The sequence below is a fragment of the Maylandia zebra genome, linkage group LG18, assembly GCF_041146795.1.
Source record: "Maylandia zebra isolate NMK-2024a linkage group LG18, Mzebra_GT3a, whole genome shotgun sequence".
Taxonomy (NCBI): Eukaryota; Metazoa; Chordata; class Actinopteri; order Cichliformes; family Cichlidae; genus Maylandia; species Maylandia zebra.
This window is the reverse complement of record NC_135184.1, coordinates 36095755-36118728: the sequence shown is the minus strand read 5'-3', so window position 1 is coordinate 36118728 and position 22974 is coordinate 36095755. Positions and strand designations below refer to the sequence as shown.

Below are 22974 nucleotides of genomic sequence, written 5' to 3'. Positions count from 1 at the left end.
TGTCATTTATGTTAATGAGAGTGTGGGGAGTGAGTTGGAGGGTGGGGTGGGCTGCTTTTAACTATGTAAAGCACTTTGGGCTACATTTTTTGTATGAAAAGTGCTTTATAAATAAAGATTGATTGATTGATTGACCTTTATTATAATTATGAATTTATTTTATTTTCAGTTGCTACAAACGGGACAGACATGACTGGGGGATAGGACAGGGAGAAAGAATGAAAGAAAGAGAGGGAGAGAAAGAAAACCAAAGGGGAGAAGAGACGGTGAGAAGGGGGGGAAGAAAGAAAAAAAAAAGAAAAGAAAAGAAAAACAAACAAACACCTGGATCACCTGTATGGAGAACAAAAACAGAAGAGAAAGCAAACAACAAAGAGCAACATAATAAAAAAAACGGCACCATCACAATAAACTAGCTAGCAGTAGATATCAGTAGATACTAAATAATAAACGATATTGTGCAGCACGCAAGATAGACAGCGCACAATGTGCTTTGAGGCAGCAGCCAAGAAAGCTGTAGTCCGCGTCTGTGAACACCCGTGTGTACACCTGTGTGCATACCTGTGTGGATCAGCGCGCTTGTATTCCAAAGGTTTCTCCATGTAACGATCTGCTAGGGAGTGTGGCGGGGCCACAGCCATGGTACCAAACGGAGAGAGCATATAACCCCAGTTTTAGCTTCATTACACTGGCTTCCTGTCTCCTACAGGATCCAATTTAAACTTTTACTTTTTGTTTTTAAGTCACTTAATGCCCGAGCCCCTCCTTACCTGTCTGAGCTCCTCTCTGTTTGTGCTCCAGGAAAAACCACGAGGTCTACCTCAAAACTAATGCTGTCCATCCCACGGACTAATCTCAAATCCTGTGGTGATAGATCCTTCTCTGTGGCAGGTCCCAGACTTTGGAATAGTCTCCCCTTAAATATTAGATCTGCACAAACACTTGAGCAATTTAAATCTTTACTAAAGACACATTTCTATGCCCTGGCTTTTAACACACTATGACCCAGGCATTCTGGTCTTATTTGAATTAGTTTAGTTATTGTTTTAATTCTTTTACTGTCCTATTATTGTTTTTTACTGTTATTATTGTATTACATTGTTGCTTTTTAATACCATTTTTATATTGTTAAGCACTTTGTGCAGCATCGGCTGTTTGAAATGTGCTGTAGAAATAAATTTGACCTTGACCTCGCACCTCAGTGACACACCTGTACCTTAAGCCCCTGCATGTGTGATGGGGATGGAAGGATTTGGGAGGAGGGCAAAACATAAAAAAAAAAAATCCCCACTGAATCCGGTTGTTCAGTGATGACGCGACGAATCCTACTTCCGGGTCTAAAGTAGTCTGCGTTTAATATGGCTTTTGTGTTGTTAACATGTTTAATGTTTTGTATTTTCTTCTATTTGATCTCAAAAAGCTCCTAAAACAGTCAGTGATCACTGTTGACCTCCCTCGGCTTTTATTACCGCTAATCATTTATTTAAGCTCAGTTTTTAAAACCTTAGGATGTAACTACAGCCCAGCCCATGCAGCAGTATATGAATGACTAACCTCGTATTGTGGATGGATTATCTCAGTTGTTCTCCTGGCTGAAGTTTGGTCCTTTTACAGCATCCTGCCATGCGATTACATTTGTTTCTGACCACCGAGAACACTCACGTTAACTTTTATCCAGTGGAAAAAAAGTTAGCTTGTTTATATTATGCTAACATAGCTGTGTCGCTAGCAGTCACGTAGCACATCATTATATACCAGCTAGCCAAACTTCAGTAACCCTACAAACGTCACTGCTGTTTAGTTTTCTGTCTTCATTTATGCTGGAAGTGATAAGAAAGCTGAATGTTTGAATTTGTTTCCAAAACCCCGCAGTCAGGACATGCTATATTGTATTTAGATAGAAGCTAGCGAGCTAACTCCCTGCTAACTTCTAACTCCGTTAAATGTCATAAATTCCGTTTTCATGGATGCCTGGATGTTAAACTCAATTGTTACACCTGGTAGAGCAGAACGCTGATCATTTTATTAAAGATGAAAGACTTTAGACAGTTTTTCAACTCTCAGTAATGCCACAGTGATCGTTTGATATATGGACCTGCAGCGGAGTTTGAGCCCAGACACGGCTAGTGACGTCAGACTGAACAACCGGATTGCACTGCACTGAGAGAGAGAGAGAGAGAGAGAGAGGGAGGGGGGGGGGAGTTATCCCCCATTGGACTGGCATGGTTTAGCTGGCCTAGAATCTTTAGGTGCCAACAGAGCTGAGAATAGCAGAATGAGGAAAACAGTGCGAGCCCATCAGAGTGTAGTATACAACCAAGCATGCTTGCCATGAGGACATGATGAGGATCAGACCACAGGTCAGTTTCTTTCTTTCTTTAAGCCTCTTTTACATGTTTTAGTGAGCTTTAGCACTAGTAATGCTCAGGCATGACATATAGCAGATATGCTCTATCACGGGATGTTGCAAAAGTATCAGAGCCTTGGGATGCTAATTACTATAGGGCAGCAGGAAAAGACTCCAAAGAGTTGTTCTTCCTATACTGTTCAGCCACCAGGAGAGATACTGCTGTAGTTATTACAAAGCCACCCACATGTAACCCCCAGCACTATAAATATGGCTGATACATAACATATTCTGGTGTACTGTCACTGCACAGTCATTGTATATGCATAACTTTAACACTGTAGTCATTACATAACTTGTACATTTTGATTTTAGTGCTTATCCTTGTTCAGGTGAATGAAAATATAAATAAGATGTTTTAATGGCTGATAACTTTTCAATCATTGCTTAAAATTAAACCAATATTTACAGTTAACTTATTTTTAAGAAGTTAAAACTGTGAAGTTTGGGAACCAGCAGATGAATCTGTATTCTGAGTTTCTGTCTCAGTGTGTTTAATCTGCTTATTATGAAACTATCACAATAAAGAAAAAATAAAATATATAATCCAAATCAAGGTTTACAGCAAATGTGGTGAACTGTTATTTCTGCAGGTTGGGGTGGGAGACTTGCCCTGGTTCATATCTTCCAGCTGGTGTACTTATCCATCTTTAATGAGTAATTAAACATAATTGGAAATGTGCCTCCTGCTACCCTTACCTGACCCCCACACTTTTTTTAATAAATAACTATGGAGCCAGCAATACCGTCTATAGAAGTTACTGGTAATCATCTTTGCTCCAGCTGTTTCTCATGCCAGGAAAAGGAACAGGAATTACAGGGAGTGCAGAATTATTAGGCAAGTTGTATTTTTGAGGAATAATGTTATTATTGAACAACAACCATGTTCTCAATGAACCCAAAAAACTCATTAATATCAAAGCTGAATGTTTGTGGAAGTAGTTTTTAGTTTGTTTTTAGTATTAGCTATTTTAGGGGGATATCTGTGTGTGCAGGTGACTATTACTGTGCATAATTATTAGGCAACTTAACAAAAAACAAATATATACCCATTTCAATTATTTATTTTTACCAGTGACACCAATATAACATCTCCACATTCACAAATACACATTTCTGACATTCAAAAACAAAACAAAAAACAAATCAGCGACCAATATAGCCACCTTTCTTTGCAAGGACACTCAAAAGCCTGCCATCCATGGATTCTGTCAGTGTTTTGATCTGTTCACCATCAACATTGCGTGCAGCAGCAACCACAGCCTCCCAGACACTGTTCAGAGAGGTGTACTGTTTTCCCTCCTTGTAAATCTCACATTTGATGATGGACCACAGGTTCTCAATGGGGTTCAGATCAGGTGAACAAGGTGGCCATGTCATTAGTTTTTCTTCTTTTATACCCTTTCTTGCCAGCCACGCTGTGGAGTACTTGGACGCGTGTGATGGAGCATTGTCCTGCATGAAAATCATGTTTTTCTTGAAGGATGCAGACTTCTTCCTGTACCACTGCTTGAAGAAGGTGTCTTCCAGGAACTGTCAGTAGGACTGGGAGTTGAGCTTGACTCCATCCTTAACCCGAAAAGGCCCCACAAGCTCATCTTTGATGATACCAGCCCAAACCAGTACTCCACCTCCACCTTGCTGGCGTCAGAGTGGGACTGGAGCTCTCTGCCCTTTACCAATCCAGCCACGGGCCCATCCATCTGGCCCATCAAGACTCACTCTCATTTCATCAGTCCATAAAACCTTAGAAAAACCAGTCTTGAGATATTTCTTGGCCCAGTCTTGACGTTTCAGCTTGTGTGTCTTGTTCAGTGGTGGTCGTCTTTCAGCCTTTCTTACCTTGGCCATGTCTCTGAGTATTGCACACCTTGTGCTTTTGGGCACTCCAGTGATGTTGCAGCTCTGAAATATGGCCAAACTGGTGGCAAGTGGCATCTTGGCAGCTGCACGCTTGACTTTTCTCAGTTCATGGGCAGTTATTTTGCGCCTTGGTTTTTCCACACGCTTCTTGCGACCCTGTTGACTATTTTGAATGAAACGCTTGATTGTTCGATGATCACGCTTCAGAAGCTTTGCAATTTTGAGACTGCTGCATCCCTCTGCAAGATATCTCACTATTTTTGACTTTTCTGAGCCTGTCAAGTCCTTCTTTTGACCCATTTTGCCAAAGGAAAGGACGTTGCCTAATAATTATGCACACCTGATATAGGGTGTTGATGTCATTAGACCACACCCCTTCTCATTACAGAGATGCACATCACCTAATATGCTTAATTGGTAGTAGGCTTTAGAGCCTATACAGCTTGGAGTAAGACAACATGCATGAAGAGGATGATGTGGACAAAATACTCATTTGCCTAATAATTCTGCACTCCCTGTATTTATGACGTCTCAGTAATTTCCACACTTTGCAGAACTGACCGCTGGGCCATTCCTGCCTTAGAGGATTAACACTCATACATAAGCATCATTGTCCAATTGTCCAAAGACTCGCCTGTAGGTTAAGTGGTGATTCTGAGCTGCCTGTGGATGCCGGGTTGTAACGCACTGTATGAATACTTGGATAAAAGGTGCTATAAAATGCCAGTCCGTTTCCACTTTCGATTTCACCATGTGCTTAAAATGCAGTGCAGCAATGTATTTAGATTAGTTTATTTATCATATTTGTAAATGATTTATTTTCCTGATCAGTGACTTCTCTGCACTCCAGCTCTCTCTCCTCATGAAAAGCTAAGCGTGGGTGATGGGATTGATCACCTGTTACAGCACTGACAGCAGGCTGTGTCCCACGGCCATAGCATGGCCCGAGGGCTGCGTGTCCCACATATTACACAACATTACAGCCCAGTGCTGAGAGAAAGGATCCTTCATATTCATTCAAGCGCGCTGCAGAAAATAGGTTTTTAGAACATGTGACGTCATGTGCGTCGATCAGGTTTGATTTTTTTCCGAAGATCGTGTGTTGAGAAGATGGATTTTCACGTGTGATTCAAAGGTTAGTGTTGATACAGCAGAAGCAAAGGCGTAGATCATGTTAGGCATGTGCTTAGCGAGTTTCCTCCACATGTTTTAAACATTCTGCAGTTTCAAAATGCAACACATCTGTGTTTTCAGCTATTTTATTTTTAATAATAGGCTACTGTATTCATCTTAACTGAGATCTAAAGCGGAAAATTTGAAGGAAATGTAACATTTTTTAGGCTAATTTCAGCCATTATATCAACAACTTCTACATTTGGAATATAAACAGTTTGTCAGACTTTCTGGGAAATAAAAATGTCCCGAAATCAGACTCTTTCCAACCTGCCTGTCTGCAGTGCACATACCAGAGGAGAAGATGCACACCGCTATATTTAAAAAAACAAACAAACAAAAACAACAACAAAAAACATATTTTGGAAGTAAAAAAAAGATCAGTTGCTGAGCAAAGTGGCACTACCTGATTTTGTTATAGTATTTTTTCTTAATATGTCAAAATATGTGTAGTTATTACAGAAGAAGTGTCAATTAACCTGTAGAGCTGAAGTCAGAAACACTGCAGGCCTGGTGGCCAGAATCAGCCCGTCAAAGACCCCAGTCTGGCCCACTGGACAGCTTCAGAAAATGTGAGCTTTTAACTGTTTTACAGCTTTTCCCATTGATAAACACCTCTCCCATTCCAGTTTATATCACACAAAAATAATTAACTAAGAGATAAATGACAGAAAAATTCCTGTTTTTCTGTTTTTAGCTACTACTTTTTTTATTTTTCTTGTACAGCGAGTCCCCAGTTATAAGAAAAACATTTTAAAAATGACATTTTCTGTGAATTAATGAAAACATTATATTTATGATTACAGGATAGTCTGGCCAATGAATTGTCCCACATAGGATCAAAGTCAGCTGTATGTGGCCTACGATGTAAAATAAATTTCACATCCCTCCTCTAACACTCGTGACTGGCTCAAAAAGTGAGTCTGTCCCCCCCAAAACGTCCATGTAACACAAGCAGTACATTTAAAAAAGCATGTTTACAGTATGGCATGACCGTTTTTGCACTGTTGTCACCCTTTAGAGCACAGGTATCGAAATCCAGGCCTCAGGGGCCGCTGTCTCGCTTGTTTTCTAACTAACCTGCCTTTGTAGCTTTTTGGCAAAGCACACCTGATCCAGGTAATCAGCAGAAGGTATGGCAGGGATAACTCAAAAACAAGGAGGATGCTGGCCCTCGAGGACTGGAGTTTGACACCCCCGTTTTAGAGCATCGAACTGTTTAACTGCAAGATGTTTGTGCTTCAGTGTTGGTGAGTGAAAGTATAGTAATTAGAAGATAAGTGTGTATTTGTGATACATACATAGTCTTTGGAAACATTTTTGCTGTTTAGCTGATAACTTAGAAATTTATGGAATGTCGTCAGTTCTGTCAGGCAAAAACAGAAACAAAGTGGCAGCTCAAGTTTGCTGTTATGTTTCATAGGTCAATAATTGACATGTACTCCATGAAAAACTATTCACAAGTGGGTCTGTGACTCTAAAACAGTCACATAACATGGAAAGTACAGTACATTTTCCTGGCTAAATGGGTGCATAGTGGGACATCTTTTTCTTCTTCATTTTCCTGTGCTCTATATATATATATATATATATATATATATATATATATATATATATATATATATATATATATATATATATATATATATATATATATATATAGCAACTGTGCTGCATTTACTGAATAAAAAAAAAGCCGAAACAAACAAAAAGCAGTACTTTGAGATTATTTTGAAAAGCCCGACAGGAACCATCGACGCTTATTCCGGCGAACACAACCAGGCTCACCTGCTGCAGCAGAGCTGGAGGACAGCGAGTGGGTGAGCGTCTCTGAGGTACCTGCGGAGGACCAGCGTGACCGAAGGGCTCATCTCTCAGTATCACACACGTTTCCACGATGAATGGTCTGAGTGTCGCCACAGCGGTCCAACACTTCTGGAGGAGACGGTGTCTGGAGTCGTGCGCTAGCACGGCTTTTTAAAGCCTACCAGCCACCATATTTTCAGGGGCGACGGACCCCATCAGGAAGCACCGACACTTCCAGCTCACCTTGCCCGGCGATGGAGGTCCGCCGTTAGAGGCTTGGGAGCTAGGGAGGGTCGAGGGGGAGGGGGGGGTCGGCCGCAGTTTCGGCAAAATTACGACGGGAATCAGGTACAGCTCCCTGTCTCCCGGCAACGGGAGAGACCAGCGGGCGCTCGTGATGTCTCGTGCCAAGGAGCGACTGAAAGGCGGGAAGGAGACCAAGGACAGCGTCACCCTGCTGCCCTGCTTCTATTTCGTAGAGGTGAACATCTGTCCGTCTATTACGATGTAAACGCTCTCAGCGATGGGTCTGTGCTGCTCTGGTGGGGACGGTGGAGGGAGGGAGGGAGGGAGGGAGGGGGCAGCTGGTGCAGGTGCTCCTCGCCGATGCTCGTCACTGTCCTGGGAGCCAAACACACTCACAGAGAAATCACCTGTTAAATTGTTGTGGATACACACTGAGGATGCTTTTTGCTCTAGGTTGGCCAGGCAGGCTGTAATGGTATAGCAGTGATGTTTACCTGATGTTTCAGAGGCCAGTGACTCTGCATCCTGTTACGATTCCTTTTGCATACAGCAGATTTGTTGGGGACAAAGATTTGAGATCAAACATCGTCAGTGTGCAGATATCGTTCATGGCTCACAGTCGATCAGAGCCAGCAGACAGAAAGGAGTGAGGAGAGTCCAGATTTAACGCTGCACTACTGCAGCTTACTTTCATTGTGTTTTGAATAATCAGGATTAGCACATTAGCAGCCACAGGTTCGGGCTTTAGTCTGTTCCCGACAGATCAGTGCGAGGCTTGGACTTGCACAGTCATTTCTCTCCTCTTCTGGGCTAAATCCTACTGCCATCATGCTGCATTTCGTTTATACGCCCACAGACTGTGAAGCAGCCTTCTTCCCGTAGGCTCCACAATCTGCAGCGTTCTTCTAGCAGCATTAAAAAGAAGACATCTCTGTTTTTAATAATAATAGCAGTAATATTGGTTTTGGCCCATTAAGGCTGCCTTTGTTTTGATCTGTATTTCTAGTACTGACTGCAGAACATGATAATAATATTTCATCTGTTGCTTTATACTGTCAGGTTAGTGCGTGCAAAGATGATTTGTTAGTCTAACTTTACACTGAATTAAACATCAGCCTAACTTCTGCCTGCTTGTCACCATATCTAAGGTGTTTACGTCTTAAATCTGCGCCAGCAGTGCTTTTGTTCCCCAGTCACAATTGTGCTGCACCAGGAAAATGACATTTTCCTCAAGATTTGGACGACAATGTGAACATGTTGGGCGTAGACTGGGCTGTGTTGCTGCTCAGACTCTACGTACACACCAGCAATGGAGTTTAGTAGGAAGTAAAGATTTTACTTTACTTAGACATGCAACCTACTGAGACTGTAAACACCTAAGAAACCATCTGACTGTACACAATAAGATGCTTTCCATGATGAATCAGCATCTGATGGGCTGAGGTGCAGTCCAAACCCTGACAGAGCCTGTACTGTGTTCTAAGGATGCTGTTGACACTGACTGTTGTGCCTTGCTCCTGACGTCCTCTGCACATACTGATGGTTTGACCCAACGTTTAGCATTCCTCTCTCTGTAAGATCCCTCCCTGCTGATTGTCAGGCCAGTTCTCGTGTCTTTTCTCTCCGTTTCTCTTTGTAAAGGCTGGCTTGTTCCAGGTGCATCTCTCAGGTCAAGATGTAGGTCTTTGCTGGATTTTTCCCTCATTTCTTAATGTTGTGAATTTTGGATACCGTTCATCTCCTGTCGACAGATTGCCACTTGTGCTTTTTTCCTTCACCTTTTTAAGGACACTGTGCACACCATATGGCAATATGTCAAGTTTTCAGACATCAGGGAAGGTTAAACACCGAGCAGAACCAGCATGCTGTTGGTGCAGAAATATTCCACCAGCAATGTCGGTCAAATTGTGTTTTCTCGTGTGTTTTTGAGACATGCCTGCAAATAACAGACAACCAAATATAAATGATCTTTGTTATTTGCAGGCACAACACTGGTTCATCCTGTGAATTTGGTGCATGGTGTTTATGCATGAATAATAGTTATGTCAGTTACATGACTTAACAAACAAAAATCATTGCTCTGAAAATATTCAGGTACAAGGACTGGACTGAAAATGAACGACAAAGTGACAAATGTCCCAAGAGAATTTTTGACAAACCTTCTGCAAACTGCTGCTGAAGATCGCTGATGTATTTGACCACACAGCGTCATATATGAGTAGAATTATTTCTTAAAATCTGCAGTAGCCAAACATAAAGAACCTGAAATAAATAAAAGCACAGAAAAGGCCAAACATACTTCATCGTGTCAGCTGATTTCCTGTTTTCACATTTCTTCTCACTGCTGCTAATTTCGCCAAATTGTTGCTAGATTTAGACATTTTTCAAGTTCCCTTTAGCAGAAATCTGGTGACAGGATCCTACTGCTTCACAACGATGATGAATGTGAAAAACAAGGTTTCAGACAGTGACAGAGAGCAGCAGTGTGAAAGGAGACAGTAAGAGCTTTTCTGCTGCTTGTGAATTTCTATCTGAGTGATCTACTTTTAACTAGCTGAAATGTCAACGTTGTCTTGAACTCACGTTAATGGTGATTTTGCTGTGTTTATCAAATTAGACGTGTCATTGTTCGCCACCCCAACCCTCCACTTGCTGGGGGAAGCTTTGATTATTTGTTGCTGATTACTCCGAAACCCCCAAAGGTCAAAAAATCAGTCTTCAGGACAACCCAGGAATGTACACGCTGTCCTGTTGTGTACTGTGCACAGGCGTTTGCCACTGGAAGTAAAATCTCAGTTTGTTTTTTCTAATTACTGACTGATTAATTAATGACAAGTAGACAAAGAGCCAAGAAAAGAACATGTGTGAGTCTGTAAAAGCATTTCTGTGAGTTTGATTAATGATGCTGTTCAGAAAACCTCTGACTCTGCCATCACCTCCTGTAGGCCACTTGTTCTTGTACCACAGGTTGTAACATGACGTGGCACAGAGTAAGACCTTTTGGCAGTACCAGCAGCATGTGGAGTATATGCATGTGCACGTATGTGTGCAAGCATTAGCAGACAACCCTATTTCCTCCTTAAATGTTAACGTCTGGCTCCGAACACACCAAAACAACCACATGGCAGGCACCAATGTGTCGTCCAAACCAGTGGGGCATGTTCCTTAGAGTGTGTGGCAGAAACAGGAGTCCAGAGAAAGGATGGGAGGTAAAACCACGCCTGGCTGCTTGGTCAAGTGTCTGACAGCACAGCGAGTCTTTGAACGCTCTAATTTTCTCTTCATGGTCCCTTCACTTACTGTCATGTTTGAAGTTGGACGTTGGATACGTGGCTATTTCTGGCCCTGAGACATAATCGTTCCAGTGGTCAGGCCCAGCTAAATCTAAAGTAGAGCTGGGCGATAGAACGATAACGATATGTATGTAACTTTTTCTCGATAGAAAAATTAAGCTATCGCGATAGACCTCGCCGCTCTTGTCCTCTTTAAAAAAAAAAAAAGAACAGCCAATCCAAATTAAGTAGCGCAGAGCCGAACCAATCACAGCTGCAGCGTCACGTCACGTGACTTGTTACGTACAGCACAAGTGCCAAGCCGTACATGTTTGGGAAGCAGCCAGCCACCGTACCGCCCGGGTAATGGAGGAAATGAGTGTGCCGACTAGAAAAATCAACCGAGCGTGACCGAAGAGAAAACAGATGTTGGTTCCAATGCCGGAGAGATTGTCGAACAGAAGAGCCAAAGAAGTTCCGTAGTGTGAAGGTATTTCGGCTATTTCAAGTCTGACAAAAAACAGAGTAGCGTGCACTGTAAATGTGCCGAAAGCAAGTCTGGAAATATAATAAACTGGTGCATGCTCAGGCTACGTCCACACGTACCCGGGTATTTTTGAAAACACAGATTTTTCTATGCGTTTGCACCTTTCGTCCACACATAAACGGTGTTTTTGGTCACTGAAAACGAAGATTTTTAAAAACTCCGGCCAGGGTGGATATTTTTGAAAACTCCGTTTTTGCATTTACGTGTGGACTAGAAAAACGGAGAAAACGCAGCGTCAAAGGTGTGCGCATTTTTTGACGTCACACTGTGCGCCACGTTATTGTTTCGGTGAAATGAATTTCTACAATACTGTTAATTCTACTCTCTGCAGTGTTTAAATGCTCACATATACACACACAGTTACTGTCCCTCCACACATACAACTCGGTTCTGCTTCTATGCCCCAGCTTTGTTTACTTTTCCCACCGAGGCTTCTAGACTTCTGATTGGCCAACATTTCTGCACGGTTAGGAATCTAGCGCCACCTGCTGCTTTGGCATGTTCATAGCAGCGTTTTCCTTCATTTCTGCCTTTATGTGTGGACGGGATTATTTTTTAAAACGAAAACGGAAAATCTCCGTTTTCAAAAATACCCGTGTACGTGTGGACGTCGCCTCAGTCTCTGACTGGAAGCGCTAATTCGTCATTCGGCTTTTGTCAGACTAAAGTAACTGTTAAAACTGTTTGAAAAGCTCAGCTATACAACAAGGAGAGATTGAGAATTTCCTTTTAGTTCTCAGTTTATTTGATATTGACAAAAGTTAGTCAGTTTTGTCTGTTATTCTGTAAAACAAACTAAGATTTATTTTTAGAATTAATATTTTGTTTCTAAGTGGAATTGACAATTTAGTCTGTTTCGTTTGTTCTGTTTTGAAACTTAAACGCTTTAGCGGCTGCCTTTTGTGTAGTTTGCAATATTTGCCTTTATTTATCTGAAAAAGTCTCATGTTCCTTAAGTACATCTACCCTGTTGAACTTATTATGGGAAATAAATATTTAAAAACAAGCTGCTGATTATTTCACATTTTACTTGTGAGCAACGGCACATTTAAATCTTACAAATATAGTTATTTGGCTTATATCGTGATAGATATCGTTATCGCCTGAAATGAAAAAAACATATCGTGATATGAAAAAATCTTATATCGCCCAGCTCTAATCTAAAGGCATTAGTGAGAAGGCATGCCAGGACAATTCTGACAGTGCATCGCACAAAACAACCTCTACACAATTCTCTATATTCACTCACACACCCAGCTTTTAGGCCTGTTGATATTTTTCTGCTCTATGATGCACAGTAACACAGGTGATCCATGCCATCTACCGACCCGCGGCAGATTCCCGAGCCAGTCTTTCCAAAATGTTGTATTTTCAGCTAAAATGTGTGAATTTCATATGAATGTGTAATGAAGAGGAAGCCTGCTTGCATGTAGGGTTTGCTGATTCTGTGCTATACATAAAATATTGCCGTGCGATGCTAACTGTGAGGAGCGTGCACGATTACGTTTCAGCTCATTGTTTGCCCCTGGCACAGAGTTTAGGTGGAAAACATTCTCTGTCAATCACAGTTTCTCTTTCTTTCCGTGACAGAGTTGCTCTGTGTCTGGTACATTGCCTATCTCACACACTGTCACACCATCCTACCCACTAACTGGCTGCTAGGCAACATGGCCCACTGAATGGGGTGTATTTTTATATCTCTGCATTCAGAGCTACAGACATTAAGAGGAGGAAAACATCCTTACTGTAGCCTGCTTCCCTCTGTGCACAGTATCCACAAAGGCTTTGCTTTGTTTGGCACATCTTCAAATTTCTCTTCCTGTATGTACTTAATAAAACATCCATGAGGATTAAAGGGAAGTCATTGACGACAGCTGAGTAAATGATAGATCGTTGTCTCTGTGTAAAATATCCTTTTCTGTCACTGAAGCAGGTGTCTGTAGGCCAGTAAATCAACTCAATAAGCTAATAACTATGAAACACAGTAAGTTAATATTATTACTAAATATTACACTAGTCCTGAGAATGCTGCATTCAATTCAGTTGTATTTATATGGCACCAGTGGGCTCAAGGGTTAATCTTATAATGGATAAATTGGTGGCTGGGATTCTTTGATCAACTGGCAACATTGGCCCAGGTTGTGGTCCAGGCCATCTTCTCCTGTTGGCCTGCCAGGTCTTTTTGCCATTCTTTAATAGAAAATCTTGGGATTTTAACCACTTTAATTGATTCAAATAGATAGATGAAGCTATTCTTTTAGGTGAGTTTTGCACCAGCTCTACAATTAAGTGTAACTTTAAATTGTCTCCCCACTGGATATTATGCGATTTGAGGGCTGAGCGTAATCTAAAATGGTGAAATAATGACTGCTCTGGGACTGTATAGCGAGTAACCAGCTCCTGGAAACTAAGCATTTGAATTTGTACCATTTACTGTAACTCCAATGAGCACTGTTTAAGTGAAATCCCAGAGAAAAGAAAGTCTTGTAGTGTAATCGAGGTTACAAGGTGTTTTCCAATGTCCAACCATGGGGCCATTGCATCTGGATCCAACCATTGCCTGATATATTTCAATGTGAATGCCAAATGGTATAGTTTGAAATTTGGGACTGCCCATCCTCCTTCTGGTCTAGATTTTTGTAATATATCCCACTTTATACTACAGATGGCACGATACCACTTTTTTATGTCCGATACCGATATAAATCCGATATAGTGTATTTTTTGATCAATAAAATAGTTTTTTAAATATCTTGCTGCATTTTGTATAAGTTCATACTCAAGTTTAAATAAACAACAACACAAAAGCTATTCTGTTATACCTGTATGCAAAAAATACACTGCACCCAAAATATTTCATAGTTCAACAAAACTGATCAATCTAATAAATTTAAACCTGCTCCATCCTTCATATTCTGGCATTTTAAAGAGTACTTAGTGGAAATATTAAGCAACCTAAGTGGGGCCTGGTGCCTGTTGCTCGGTCAGGCCTCCTCCGGGGTGCGGGGGGCCCTCGGGCCTCCAGCCTTCGGGCCTGCGGCTCGGTTCACTCTGGCACAGCTGGCTGCCGGCAGAGCCGGCGGGCACGCCGGTGCAGCCCCCTCTAGCTTCTGCTCGGTGGCTACTGGGTGACGCCTCGTCTGGGGATCCTCAGCCCTTCCCATGAGGGTGGCACGGATGCCCCTCTGGTGGTCCTCCTTGGGCTCTCGCACTCTGGGGCCTCTGGATGTCTGGGGCCTGGATCTCCTCCATGCCTGCTTCATGCCCTGGGGGGCGGGGCTATGGCTCTCTCCATCCTCTTGCAGACCGTTACATGTGGAAACCATTTGAATACAAGCGTGCTGATCCACACAGGTGTTCACTGTCCATAGACATAAACTACACCTTTCTTGGCTGCTACTTCAAAGCACATTGTGCGCTGTTGGTCCTGCGTGCTGCACAACAACATTGAATATTTAGTGTTTACTGCTGTTTACACTTAGCTAGATTAATGCGATGGTGTTGTGTTTAGTATGTTGCTTTGGTTTTTTTTTTTGCTTGTTTTCTATTCTTTTTCTCTCAACAGGTGATCCAGGAGATTTTTTTTTCCCTTTTTCACTGTCCCTCTCCCCTTCTGTTTTTCTTTTCCTTCCTCTTTCTTTCTCCCTTTCCTATCCCTCACTCATATCTGTCCCGTCTGTAACAACTGAAAATAAAATATAATAAATAATAAAAACAAAGGTCGATCAAATGGACCAATACGGCAAGGCCATGATGATCCATTTGGCAAAATAAATCCATTGGGTATCCTTGTTGGTCTTCAACAATTCTGATGGCTAAAGAACCAAATGGGACAGGCAAAAAAAAAGAAGGAAATATTAAGCAACCTAACTAATAGGGTTGCAAACTCCCAGCAAAAAGAAAAATAGATGTTTAATCGACGTAATCAACTTTAATTTAATGTATGTGCAAAAAAATGCACAGAAATCAATTATTCTTCTACAGTAATTAAATAGATTCAATATCTTCGTTCAACAGAATTGCAGACTGCACAGATGGTACCCAAAGGAAAAAGTACTATAGCTTACTAAGTTAAAAATTTGACTTAATAGTTCTGATATATAATAATGGACTATACATTTTATATTAGATGAAAACTTTGGTTGTAAGATTCAGATAATTATTTGTTAAAAGCTAGACATGAGAATAAGAAAGAAAAGTATGTCTTTGTGCCCCCTTTTCCCTGTTCATGCCCTATCGGCCCCCCTGGCTAAACTTTGCTAGATCCGCCCCTGCACAGTTACAGCCGTCAGCTGTAGAAAAAGATCCTGGTGTAGAAAGTAATATTAAATAAATTCTAACAGCAGCTGATCAAGCTTAAACGTGCTGCTGTTGTTCAGCCGCTGGTTTCCTCTTTCTGGCGCAAAGTGGGCGATAAACAAACAAGAGAGAAAAGCCGATCAGCTGATCATTGATCAGTTTCATGATTGAAGCAGCACCAAGAGAGGGAGGGAGAGAGAAGAGGCTGTAGCTCCTTATATCAGTTGTTAAGCTTAATGTGGGAATGTTTTACAAACATTCAGAGATGAACTTACACACTTGCTTTACTTCTCTGGGATACCTTTCTCTGAGATTAAATGCTGGTTTGGTAGCGAGGCTCCAAATGCTCAACCAGACTGCCGACAGGTCTCGCACGCCACAGCCGCTCTATCACGTGATGCATACTGCTCCGACGTCCTGAGGTTATGAGCTGAGTTATGCCATCTCGCAAGGATCCCTTTCGATTCCCACTGGTAGGTTAGTGATTCTGATGTTGTTTCTCCGTTCTCGATCTTCCAACTGATTAATCTTGAGTGTGAGCTTGCCCATTTCAGTTATACAGTTGTTAGCATCTTTTTTGACTTGGCGGACTGAGCCCTGTAGGTTATCGACCTTGACCAGTGGCATATCCACTTTAGCTACCTGCATGTTTAAGTTGTCTTGGACCGACCGCAGCAAGGTTACATTTTGAGAAATACTTGCACCGACAGGCGATAGAGCTTGGTCCAAGGCCTCTGCCCGCATGTTTTTCATCACGCTCTGCAATGTTTCTCTTTTGGCTTCGGCTGCTAGAAAGGGAGAGTACAGACGGAGCTCAATGTGGCGTGACCATGTCTCTACATGCCTCACCGAAAGTCCTCGATAGTTTATTAAACTTTTAATGAGATTTGCAGATTGTCTCAGTGGAGTTTAATAAACTCAGCCATCTGATCCTTCATATCTCAAATATAACAGGACGCTGGAGTAAATTTTCAAGCATCTCACACTTCTGTTTAACCAGTTTTCTGTTTGACGTTTATTCAGCTATGTGAAAACTATAACTTTAATCTCAGCCAAACCGATTTACTGAGGAACAAACAAAACACTGAAAAAAGCTAAACAATCACATTTTTAAGTTATCTAAGTGGTAAATGGTCTGTATTTGTATAGCACTTTACTTGGTCCTAAGGACCCCAAAGCACTTTACACTATACACAATCATCCACCCATTCACACACACATTCACACACTGGTGATGGCAAGCTACAGCGTAGCCACAGCCGCCCTGGGGCGCACTGACAGAGGCGAGGCTGCCGAACACTGGCGCCACTGGGCCCTCTGACCACCACCAGTAGGCAACGGGTGAAGTGTCTCGCCCAAGGACACAACGACCGAGACTGTCGGAGCCGGGGCTCGAACCGGCAACCTTCCGATTACAAGACGAACTCCCAACTCTTGAGCCACGATCGACTTATATATCTTGTTTAACCTGAGTAGCGAAAGACCGTGGGGGTCTGAAAACGATGTGCCGGGAGTTTGGTGTTATTGCCGGCTCTAGTGACCTCCCGGTCAGTTATCGAGCTGGTGGGTAGCAGACGTCTCCGAAAACGTCGGAGCGCTTTACAAATATGTGGTCTTGATAAACCGAGCAGATATATGAAGTGTACACAGCTACATTCTCACCTGAAAATGTTAAAAGTTTATTTTGTGACCCAGAAAGAGTAATAAGAGTAGTAGTAAAAAGTAGCGGCCGCCATTGTTGGAAACTGGAATTAGCTGGATCGCGCTATGAATTCTGGGATAGGCTGGGCCACAAAGGATACACGCGACCCATCCTTCAAATCTGGGGAAAAGGCGGATGCATTTGGAGGACTCTTTGAATTTAGACAGCTTTCGTCGCATCGCTGTGACGTAATCGGCCTAGAAATGGGGCCTCAGGAGGATGCAGCCCCTGACGGAGACTGCTTCTTCTTCTTTGGCGTTTAAGGGCAGCTGGCATCCTTGTAGATGCAGTGCTGCCATCTTCTGTTTCAGTCCGTTATTACACTTTTAAATCCTACAACTACCGGTCGATCTACGCCCCTACCCTCACCTATGGTCACTAGCTGTGGGTAGTGGCTGAAAGAACAAGATCGCGAGTACAAGCAGCGGAAATGAGCTTCCTCCGAAGGGTGGCTGGCCTCTCCCTTAGAGATGGGGTGAGAAGTTTGGCCATCCGGGAGGGGCTCAGAGTAGAGCCGCTGCTCCACATCGAAAGGAGCCAGCTGAGGTGGTTCGGGCATCTGACAAGGATGGGCTTCTCCGCTTGGGCTGCTGCCCCCGCGACCCCGCCCTGGATAAGCGGAAGATTATGGTTGGATGGATGAATCCTACAACTTATTCCGGCGTCTTTCAGGATCTTACAAAGCTTCACACGACAAGTCGACTATTAAATTAGTTGTCGACGATTTTGATAGTCGACGTAATCGTAACTAGTCCGCTAATCGTGGCAGCCCTACCTGTTACAGTGTGTCAGCTACTTAACTGCTTTCAGTTGTTGGATCCAGTGTAACCAATGACTTTTTCCAATGAAATAATAAAATGAAAATTACTGATTAATATGTAGGGTCTTTACTGTAAATAACTGCAAAATAACTGCTTTACGCTTTAGTTTATCAGTCATTAAAGTAACCGTGTAACTCATCAGAACCCTACACAATATTTTGACATAATAAAATATTTTATAATTTCCATCCATTGTTTGCTGCTCCTGGTACAGTTACGAGCGCTCCATTGATGTTTAGTGTAGTCATCTGGGTTAAACATGACCAGCTGCTGGTGTTCCCTCGTCTGTAGCCTGGTTGTACTCAGTGCTGTGCTTTTGCCCCAAGTAGTGAAACAAGTTTGTTTCTTGCATATCAGTTTTCTTGCATATCTTCAAGGTACGGTGCTTTGTAGGTTGCTGACGCAGATACTTATGATCAGACAAGCAGCTCTTGCTCTCAGACATGCCTGGGCTCGTTCATTACACTAAGGAACAAGAAAATGGCATTGCTATAGCAATGAAATCAGTATATAACATATGTGGCACACTCCTACTTTCAACTGGGGTGGGCTCTTCAAGCAAAAGTACTATTAATCAGCCTCTTGTACCCAGTTCTGCTTGACCTTTGACTTGCTTGTTTTACCTGAACCAATCATCTTTGGCATGTTTCATCTCTTTGTACAGTAGCAGCTACACATGTTCTTTGGATTATTTTAAATTTGATATCTTGTTATATTTTCTGGCAGACTAGCCGTGGAGCACGCATTGTTGCTTACCATTATTGTAGTGTAAAGCGCTTTGGGGTCTTTAGGGACTAAGTAAAGTGCTATACAAATACAGGCCATTTACCATTATTAAAAACAACAATACATTTGGATGTATGTGTTTATTTACACAAGAGACATATTGTCACAAGTCATCATTAGCAGTATTTTCTTCTGCAGGTGTGGAATGACATGTTGTCTGTCGCCATCTGATTGGATTAGCCAAGATGCTAATGCTAAAATCGCTACCTGTTTATGTGGAAAGACAGACAGATAAAGGCTGATTGGAACGATACAGAAAAATAATAATAATAGTAAAAAAACAACAGTTTTAGAAATCTTTATTCTTGCTGTCATTATTAAAACAATTTCTTAAAATAGATAAAATATCACCACTTAGTTCAATCTATGTGAACCCTGCTGTGAGCTTGTGTCAGTTTAACACCATGATGGGTTTCTGTGTCTCCGTGTTCGTTCTTGATCTTTTCCATGAAATTATGTGGTTCCACCTGAAAGTTCAAGCTGTATATTTGCTTGTTAAATTTTTAATTAGTCTGCTGAGCTACCAGATGTTTTTACAGTCTTCCTTAACACCTCAAGCAAACCCTGCTGCTGTTTGCAGGACGTCCTGCAGCCAGCAAAGGAACCTAATTTGTTTGTTCGTGTATGACATGAGTTTGGTCTGTTTTCCCTCCCTGATAAGTTTGCTACTCACAGGTTGTTCACTCACAAATCCAGGAGTTGATCCTTAAAATTTGAATCTTCATTGTGGACACAATTTAATCAGCAGACTAAGAACTGGAACGGGTGCAGGAGAGTGCTGGGTCCGTGCTGGCCTAGGAGCAGACACAGGTGGAGGTGAAGGCTCAGGGGCAATCACTGGTGGAGCTATAATCATTATTGGCACAGACAAGAGAGCACAACAGTCTTTAGGAGTAGCAACAACAGAAACAGTGCTTACCTGGGCTCCAGATGGAGCGACAGTCCTTGAAGGCTTTAGCTGTGCTACTAGCATAGTCTCAAGTGAAGCACCACAGAAAGACTCTGCCATGGCAGCTTGGCAACACAAAATTCAGGCTGTGTCTTCACAGGCTGAGAAAAACAACATTCATTATCTAATTTCTTGGGCTGGTGAACACAGAAACAGTCACAGATGCTCAGTCGGCTCAGGAGCAGAGACATTAGGGTTTGCCAGCTTAGAAACAAGAAACTTTGTTTGTTGCTGACACTGAAACACAACATGTATTCCCAATACTGCCTGACAGTCATCAGAGCAAACATGGAGAGAAACATGTTTTAAATGCAGTATAGATTGTCTGCTGGAGTCATATGTTTGATATGTCCAAGCTGTTAAGCCATACCTGTCATGATGCTGGAGCTCAGGACCCTAAATAGACAAATGAACATTATTTGGTTTCTCAGCAGTAAACAAACGAAGGAGGACGCCTCTGAGATAAGCAGAGGTCATGGGTGTGAGACCTTGCTATGTGATGGTGAGTGGGTCAGCTCCAACCCAGGTTAAATACCTGGGACTCTCCACCTTCGGCTTTTAGAACTGAAGAAGCTTCTCAGATGAGAGGTGAAATGTCTTCAAGAAACGTTCCTTTCTCCTTAGACTGCCATGACCTAGGTGACTGAGAACCAACACAACTTTTTAGTTGCATACACTTTTGAGCAGCTAAGCCACATTAGCTAGCTTGTGCTCCTGTGATGCTCTTACCCCGTAGGAGCAGTACATTCTTTGTGTGCAGGCTGTGATCAGCTGTGCTGCTTCAGTAATAGCTTCTCTGTGTGGATTTAGCCAGCCAAATTTCAAAAAGATATAAACAAATGTTATGTGAGTTCTACGGCTGATAGCTGGTATAACAGGTGGAATTCAGTGAGTGAATCTGACCAGTGTTATAAACTAATGTCTGTTACCTTTGATGTAATCGAGATTTAGCCAGTCCAACATAATGCATCACTGTAAACGTTATCACAGTCCTGCTAACACACCACTTTATGCTGCGCTAAGCTGCCTGGTATTTTCATGCAACCTGTGAATAACCCAACATTTGCATACGTCAGCTCGTTTTGCAAGATGTTTCAGAAAAACAAGCCAAAAACTTGATAAATGATCTGATTTTAAATACCTACAGCGATTTAGGACGTTACATGTGAGCTTGCTGAGCAGTCCTCACCTTTGAAAATAATCTCTCCTCTTCCTCTTACATTTTCCTGCAGCTATCAGTGCTGCACATGTTTTCTGCACATTTAGCTCACAGATATGTTTTCTGACAAACTGCGTGGGAACAGTTTGTGTGTTTGGGGATTTTGATTCAGCCATTTGAAATTACGCAGATCACTCTGGCCCACTTTAACCCCTGGGTTTCACATATGTGCAGTGCAGATAATTGTATCATTAAATAAGCCAAAAATATGCAATATGATGCTTCTTTCTGTTGAACATTTGACTGACAGGTTAAAGAGAGATCTAAAATGTAGCACTTTGTCTTTTGTGTTTCTTCTTTAAATCAGTTAAAACATAAAAGTGTTAGAAAAGGATAATACAATAAATTTTACATGTACTTAGGTTCTATTTACATTTTATGAAACAGTTGAATGTAATACACCACAAACATAGGAAGGAGTTAATCCAACTTAAAATGGACTTTCAGTTGTTCTGGCTGGTTTAGAAAGACAAGTAGGATGCAAATTATATGTAAATCCAAAAATATTTTTCAATTATATTTTCTTTTTCGGCTTCTTTAAATCATTCAGTGCCAACCAAAATCAGACGTGCTCCATAGAAACCTTCCTGTTCGGTCATTCCAACACATCCCAAAGATGCTCTGTGGGACTGAGATCTGGTGACTACAGAGCAGCGGTATCCAGCTACAATAGCAGGAGGTCCACTCCATCATCCAGTCAATCTGGGGTCAGAACATTTTAAATGAACCAACAAAAATATTTTCTTTCATGTTTATTAAACATTTAATTAACAATATAGATTTTTATCTTGTAACTACTGATCAATTATTCATGTGCTCATTACATCATCTGCTGAACAGAAAAGTGCAATCCAGTTCAAGTACTGATATTAAAACTATTTAACAAAGAAATTATGCAATAATCTATTGCACACAAACCAACATTAATGTGTCTCGATGCTCAATCAACCAGGTAAGTAAATCCCAAAAGTTTGATTCTGTTCGTCAGGATGTTTTCAGTGGGAGAAACGTTTCGTCATCATCAGGTGACGTCTTCAGTCTCAGCTGACTGCAGGTTTCAGTCTTATAAACAGGACATTTGCACAATGACTGAAACCAGCCCACTGAAGGAACAATGGGCTGTGAGATCAGCTCCTTGATCAATAATATGCAAATTGTCATGACCATTGATCAACAACCACTGATCAGTGGTCATGAGTAGCATTCACAGATGGGGAATGGCCATTCATCTTTCATAGTCCACTTTACATATTTTTGACAGAGCCATCTTCTTTTACCCAGTCTTCTGTGCACCACCAAGTCGTCATTGTGCTGTCAGCAAGTGCGAGCTTCCAAGATAGTCACTTAGCAACCCGCATTGAATGGCCTGCATTGTTCTTCTTTGTCGTTTTTTTGGCAGTTGGTGGTGCAATACCGCCACCAGCTGGCTTAGAGTGTGGACTAGAACGTCGCTGACCCACATAGCTGCCCATCGCGCCTGTTCAAAAGTCAGCCACTGCAGCCAGCAGGAATAAAATATCTAACGACATAGAAAATGGGAAAATGCTTTAGGTCCGGAGTAAACCCCCTTGATCTCCACATTTGGACCGGAGTCCAGGGGTTGGGGACCCCTGCTATAGAGTATATTTGAGTGCAGTGAGCTAATTGCCGTGTTCAAAGAAACCAGTTTAAGATTATTTCACCTTTGTGACAAGGTGTGTTATCCTGCTGGAAGCAGGTTGTGTTATCCTGGTAGTTCAGCAGTTTCTGAAATACTCAGAGCAGCACCAACGACCACGCTACTTTCATCTTCATTTAAATCACCTTTCTTCCCCACTGTGACACTTGGTTTGGACTTCATCAGGTAGCCTTGATCATGGCTACATGCCTTAATGCATTGTGTTG

General features: G+C 42.0%; 1 protein-coding gene across 2 annotated transcripts in view; it reads left to right on the top strand.

Annotated features, from left to right (window-relative positions):
- The first annotated feature begins 2275 nt into the window (after positions 1-2275).
- Positions 2276-22974, top strand: part of LOC101472437 (phospholipid phosphatase-related protein type 4) — an 84088-nt gene continuing 63389 nt past the window's right edge. The window contains exon 1 of one of the 2 annotated variants that reach the window (XM_076877087.1): positions 2276-2360. In XM_076877087.1, coding sequence (XP_076733202.1) covers positions 2340-2360 — 21 coding nt within the window. In that variant the 5' untranslated portion in view covers positions 2276-2339. Of the gene's footprint in view, positions 2361-7199; positions 7731-22974 lie in introns of those variants that run through there. The other variant, XM_004575218.5, reaches the window with a different exon arrangement.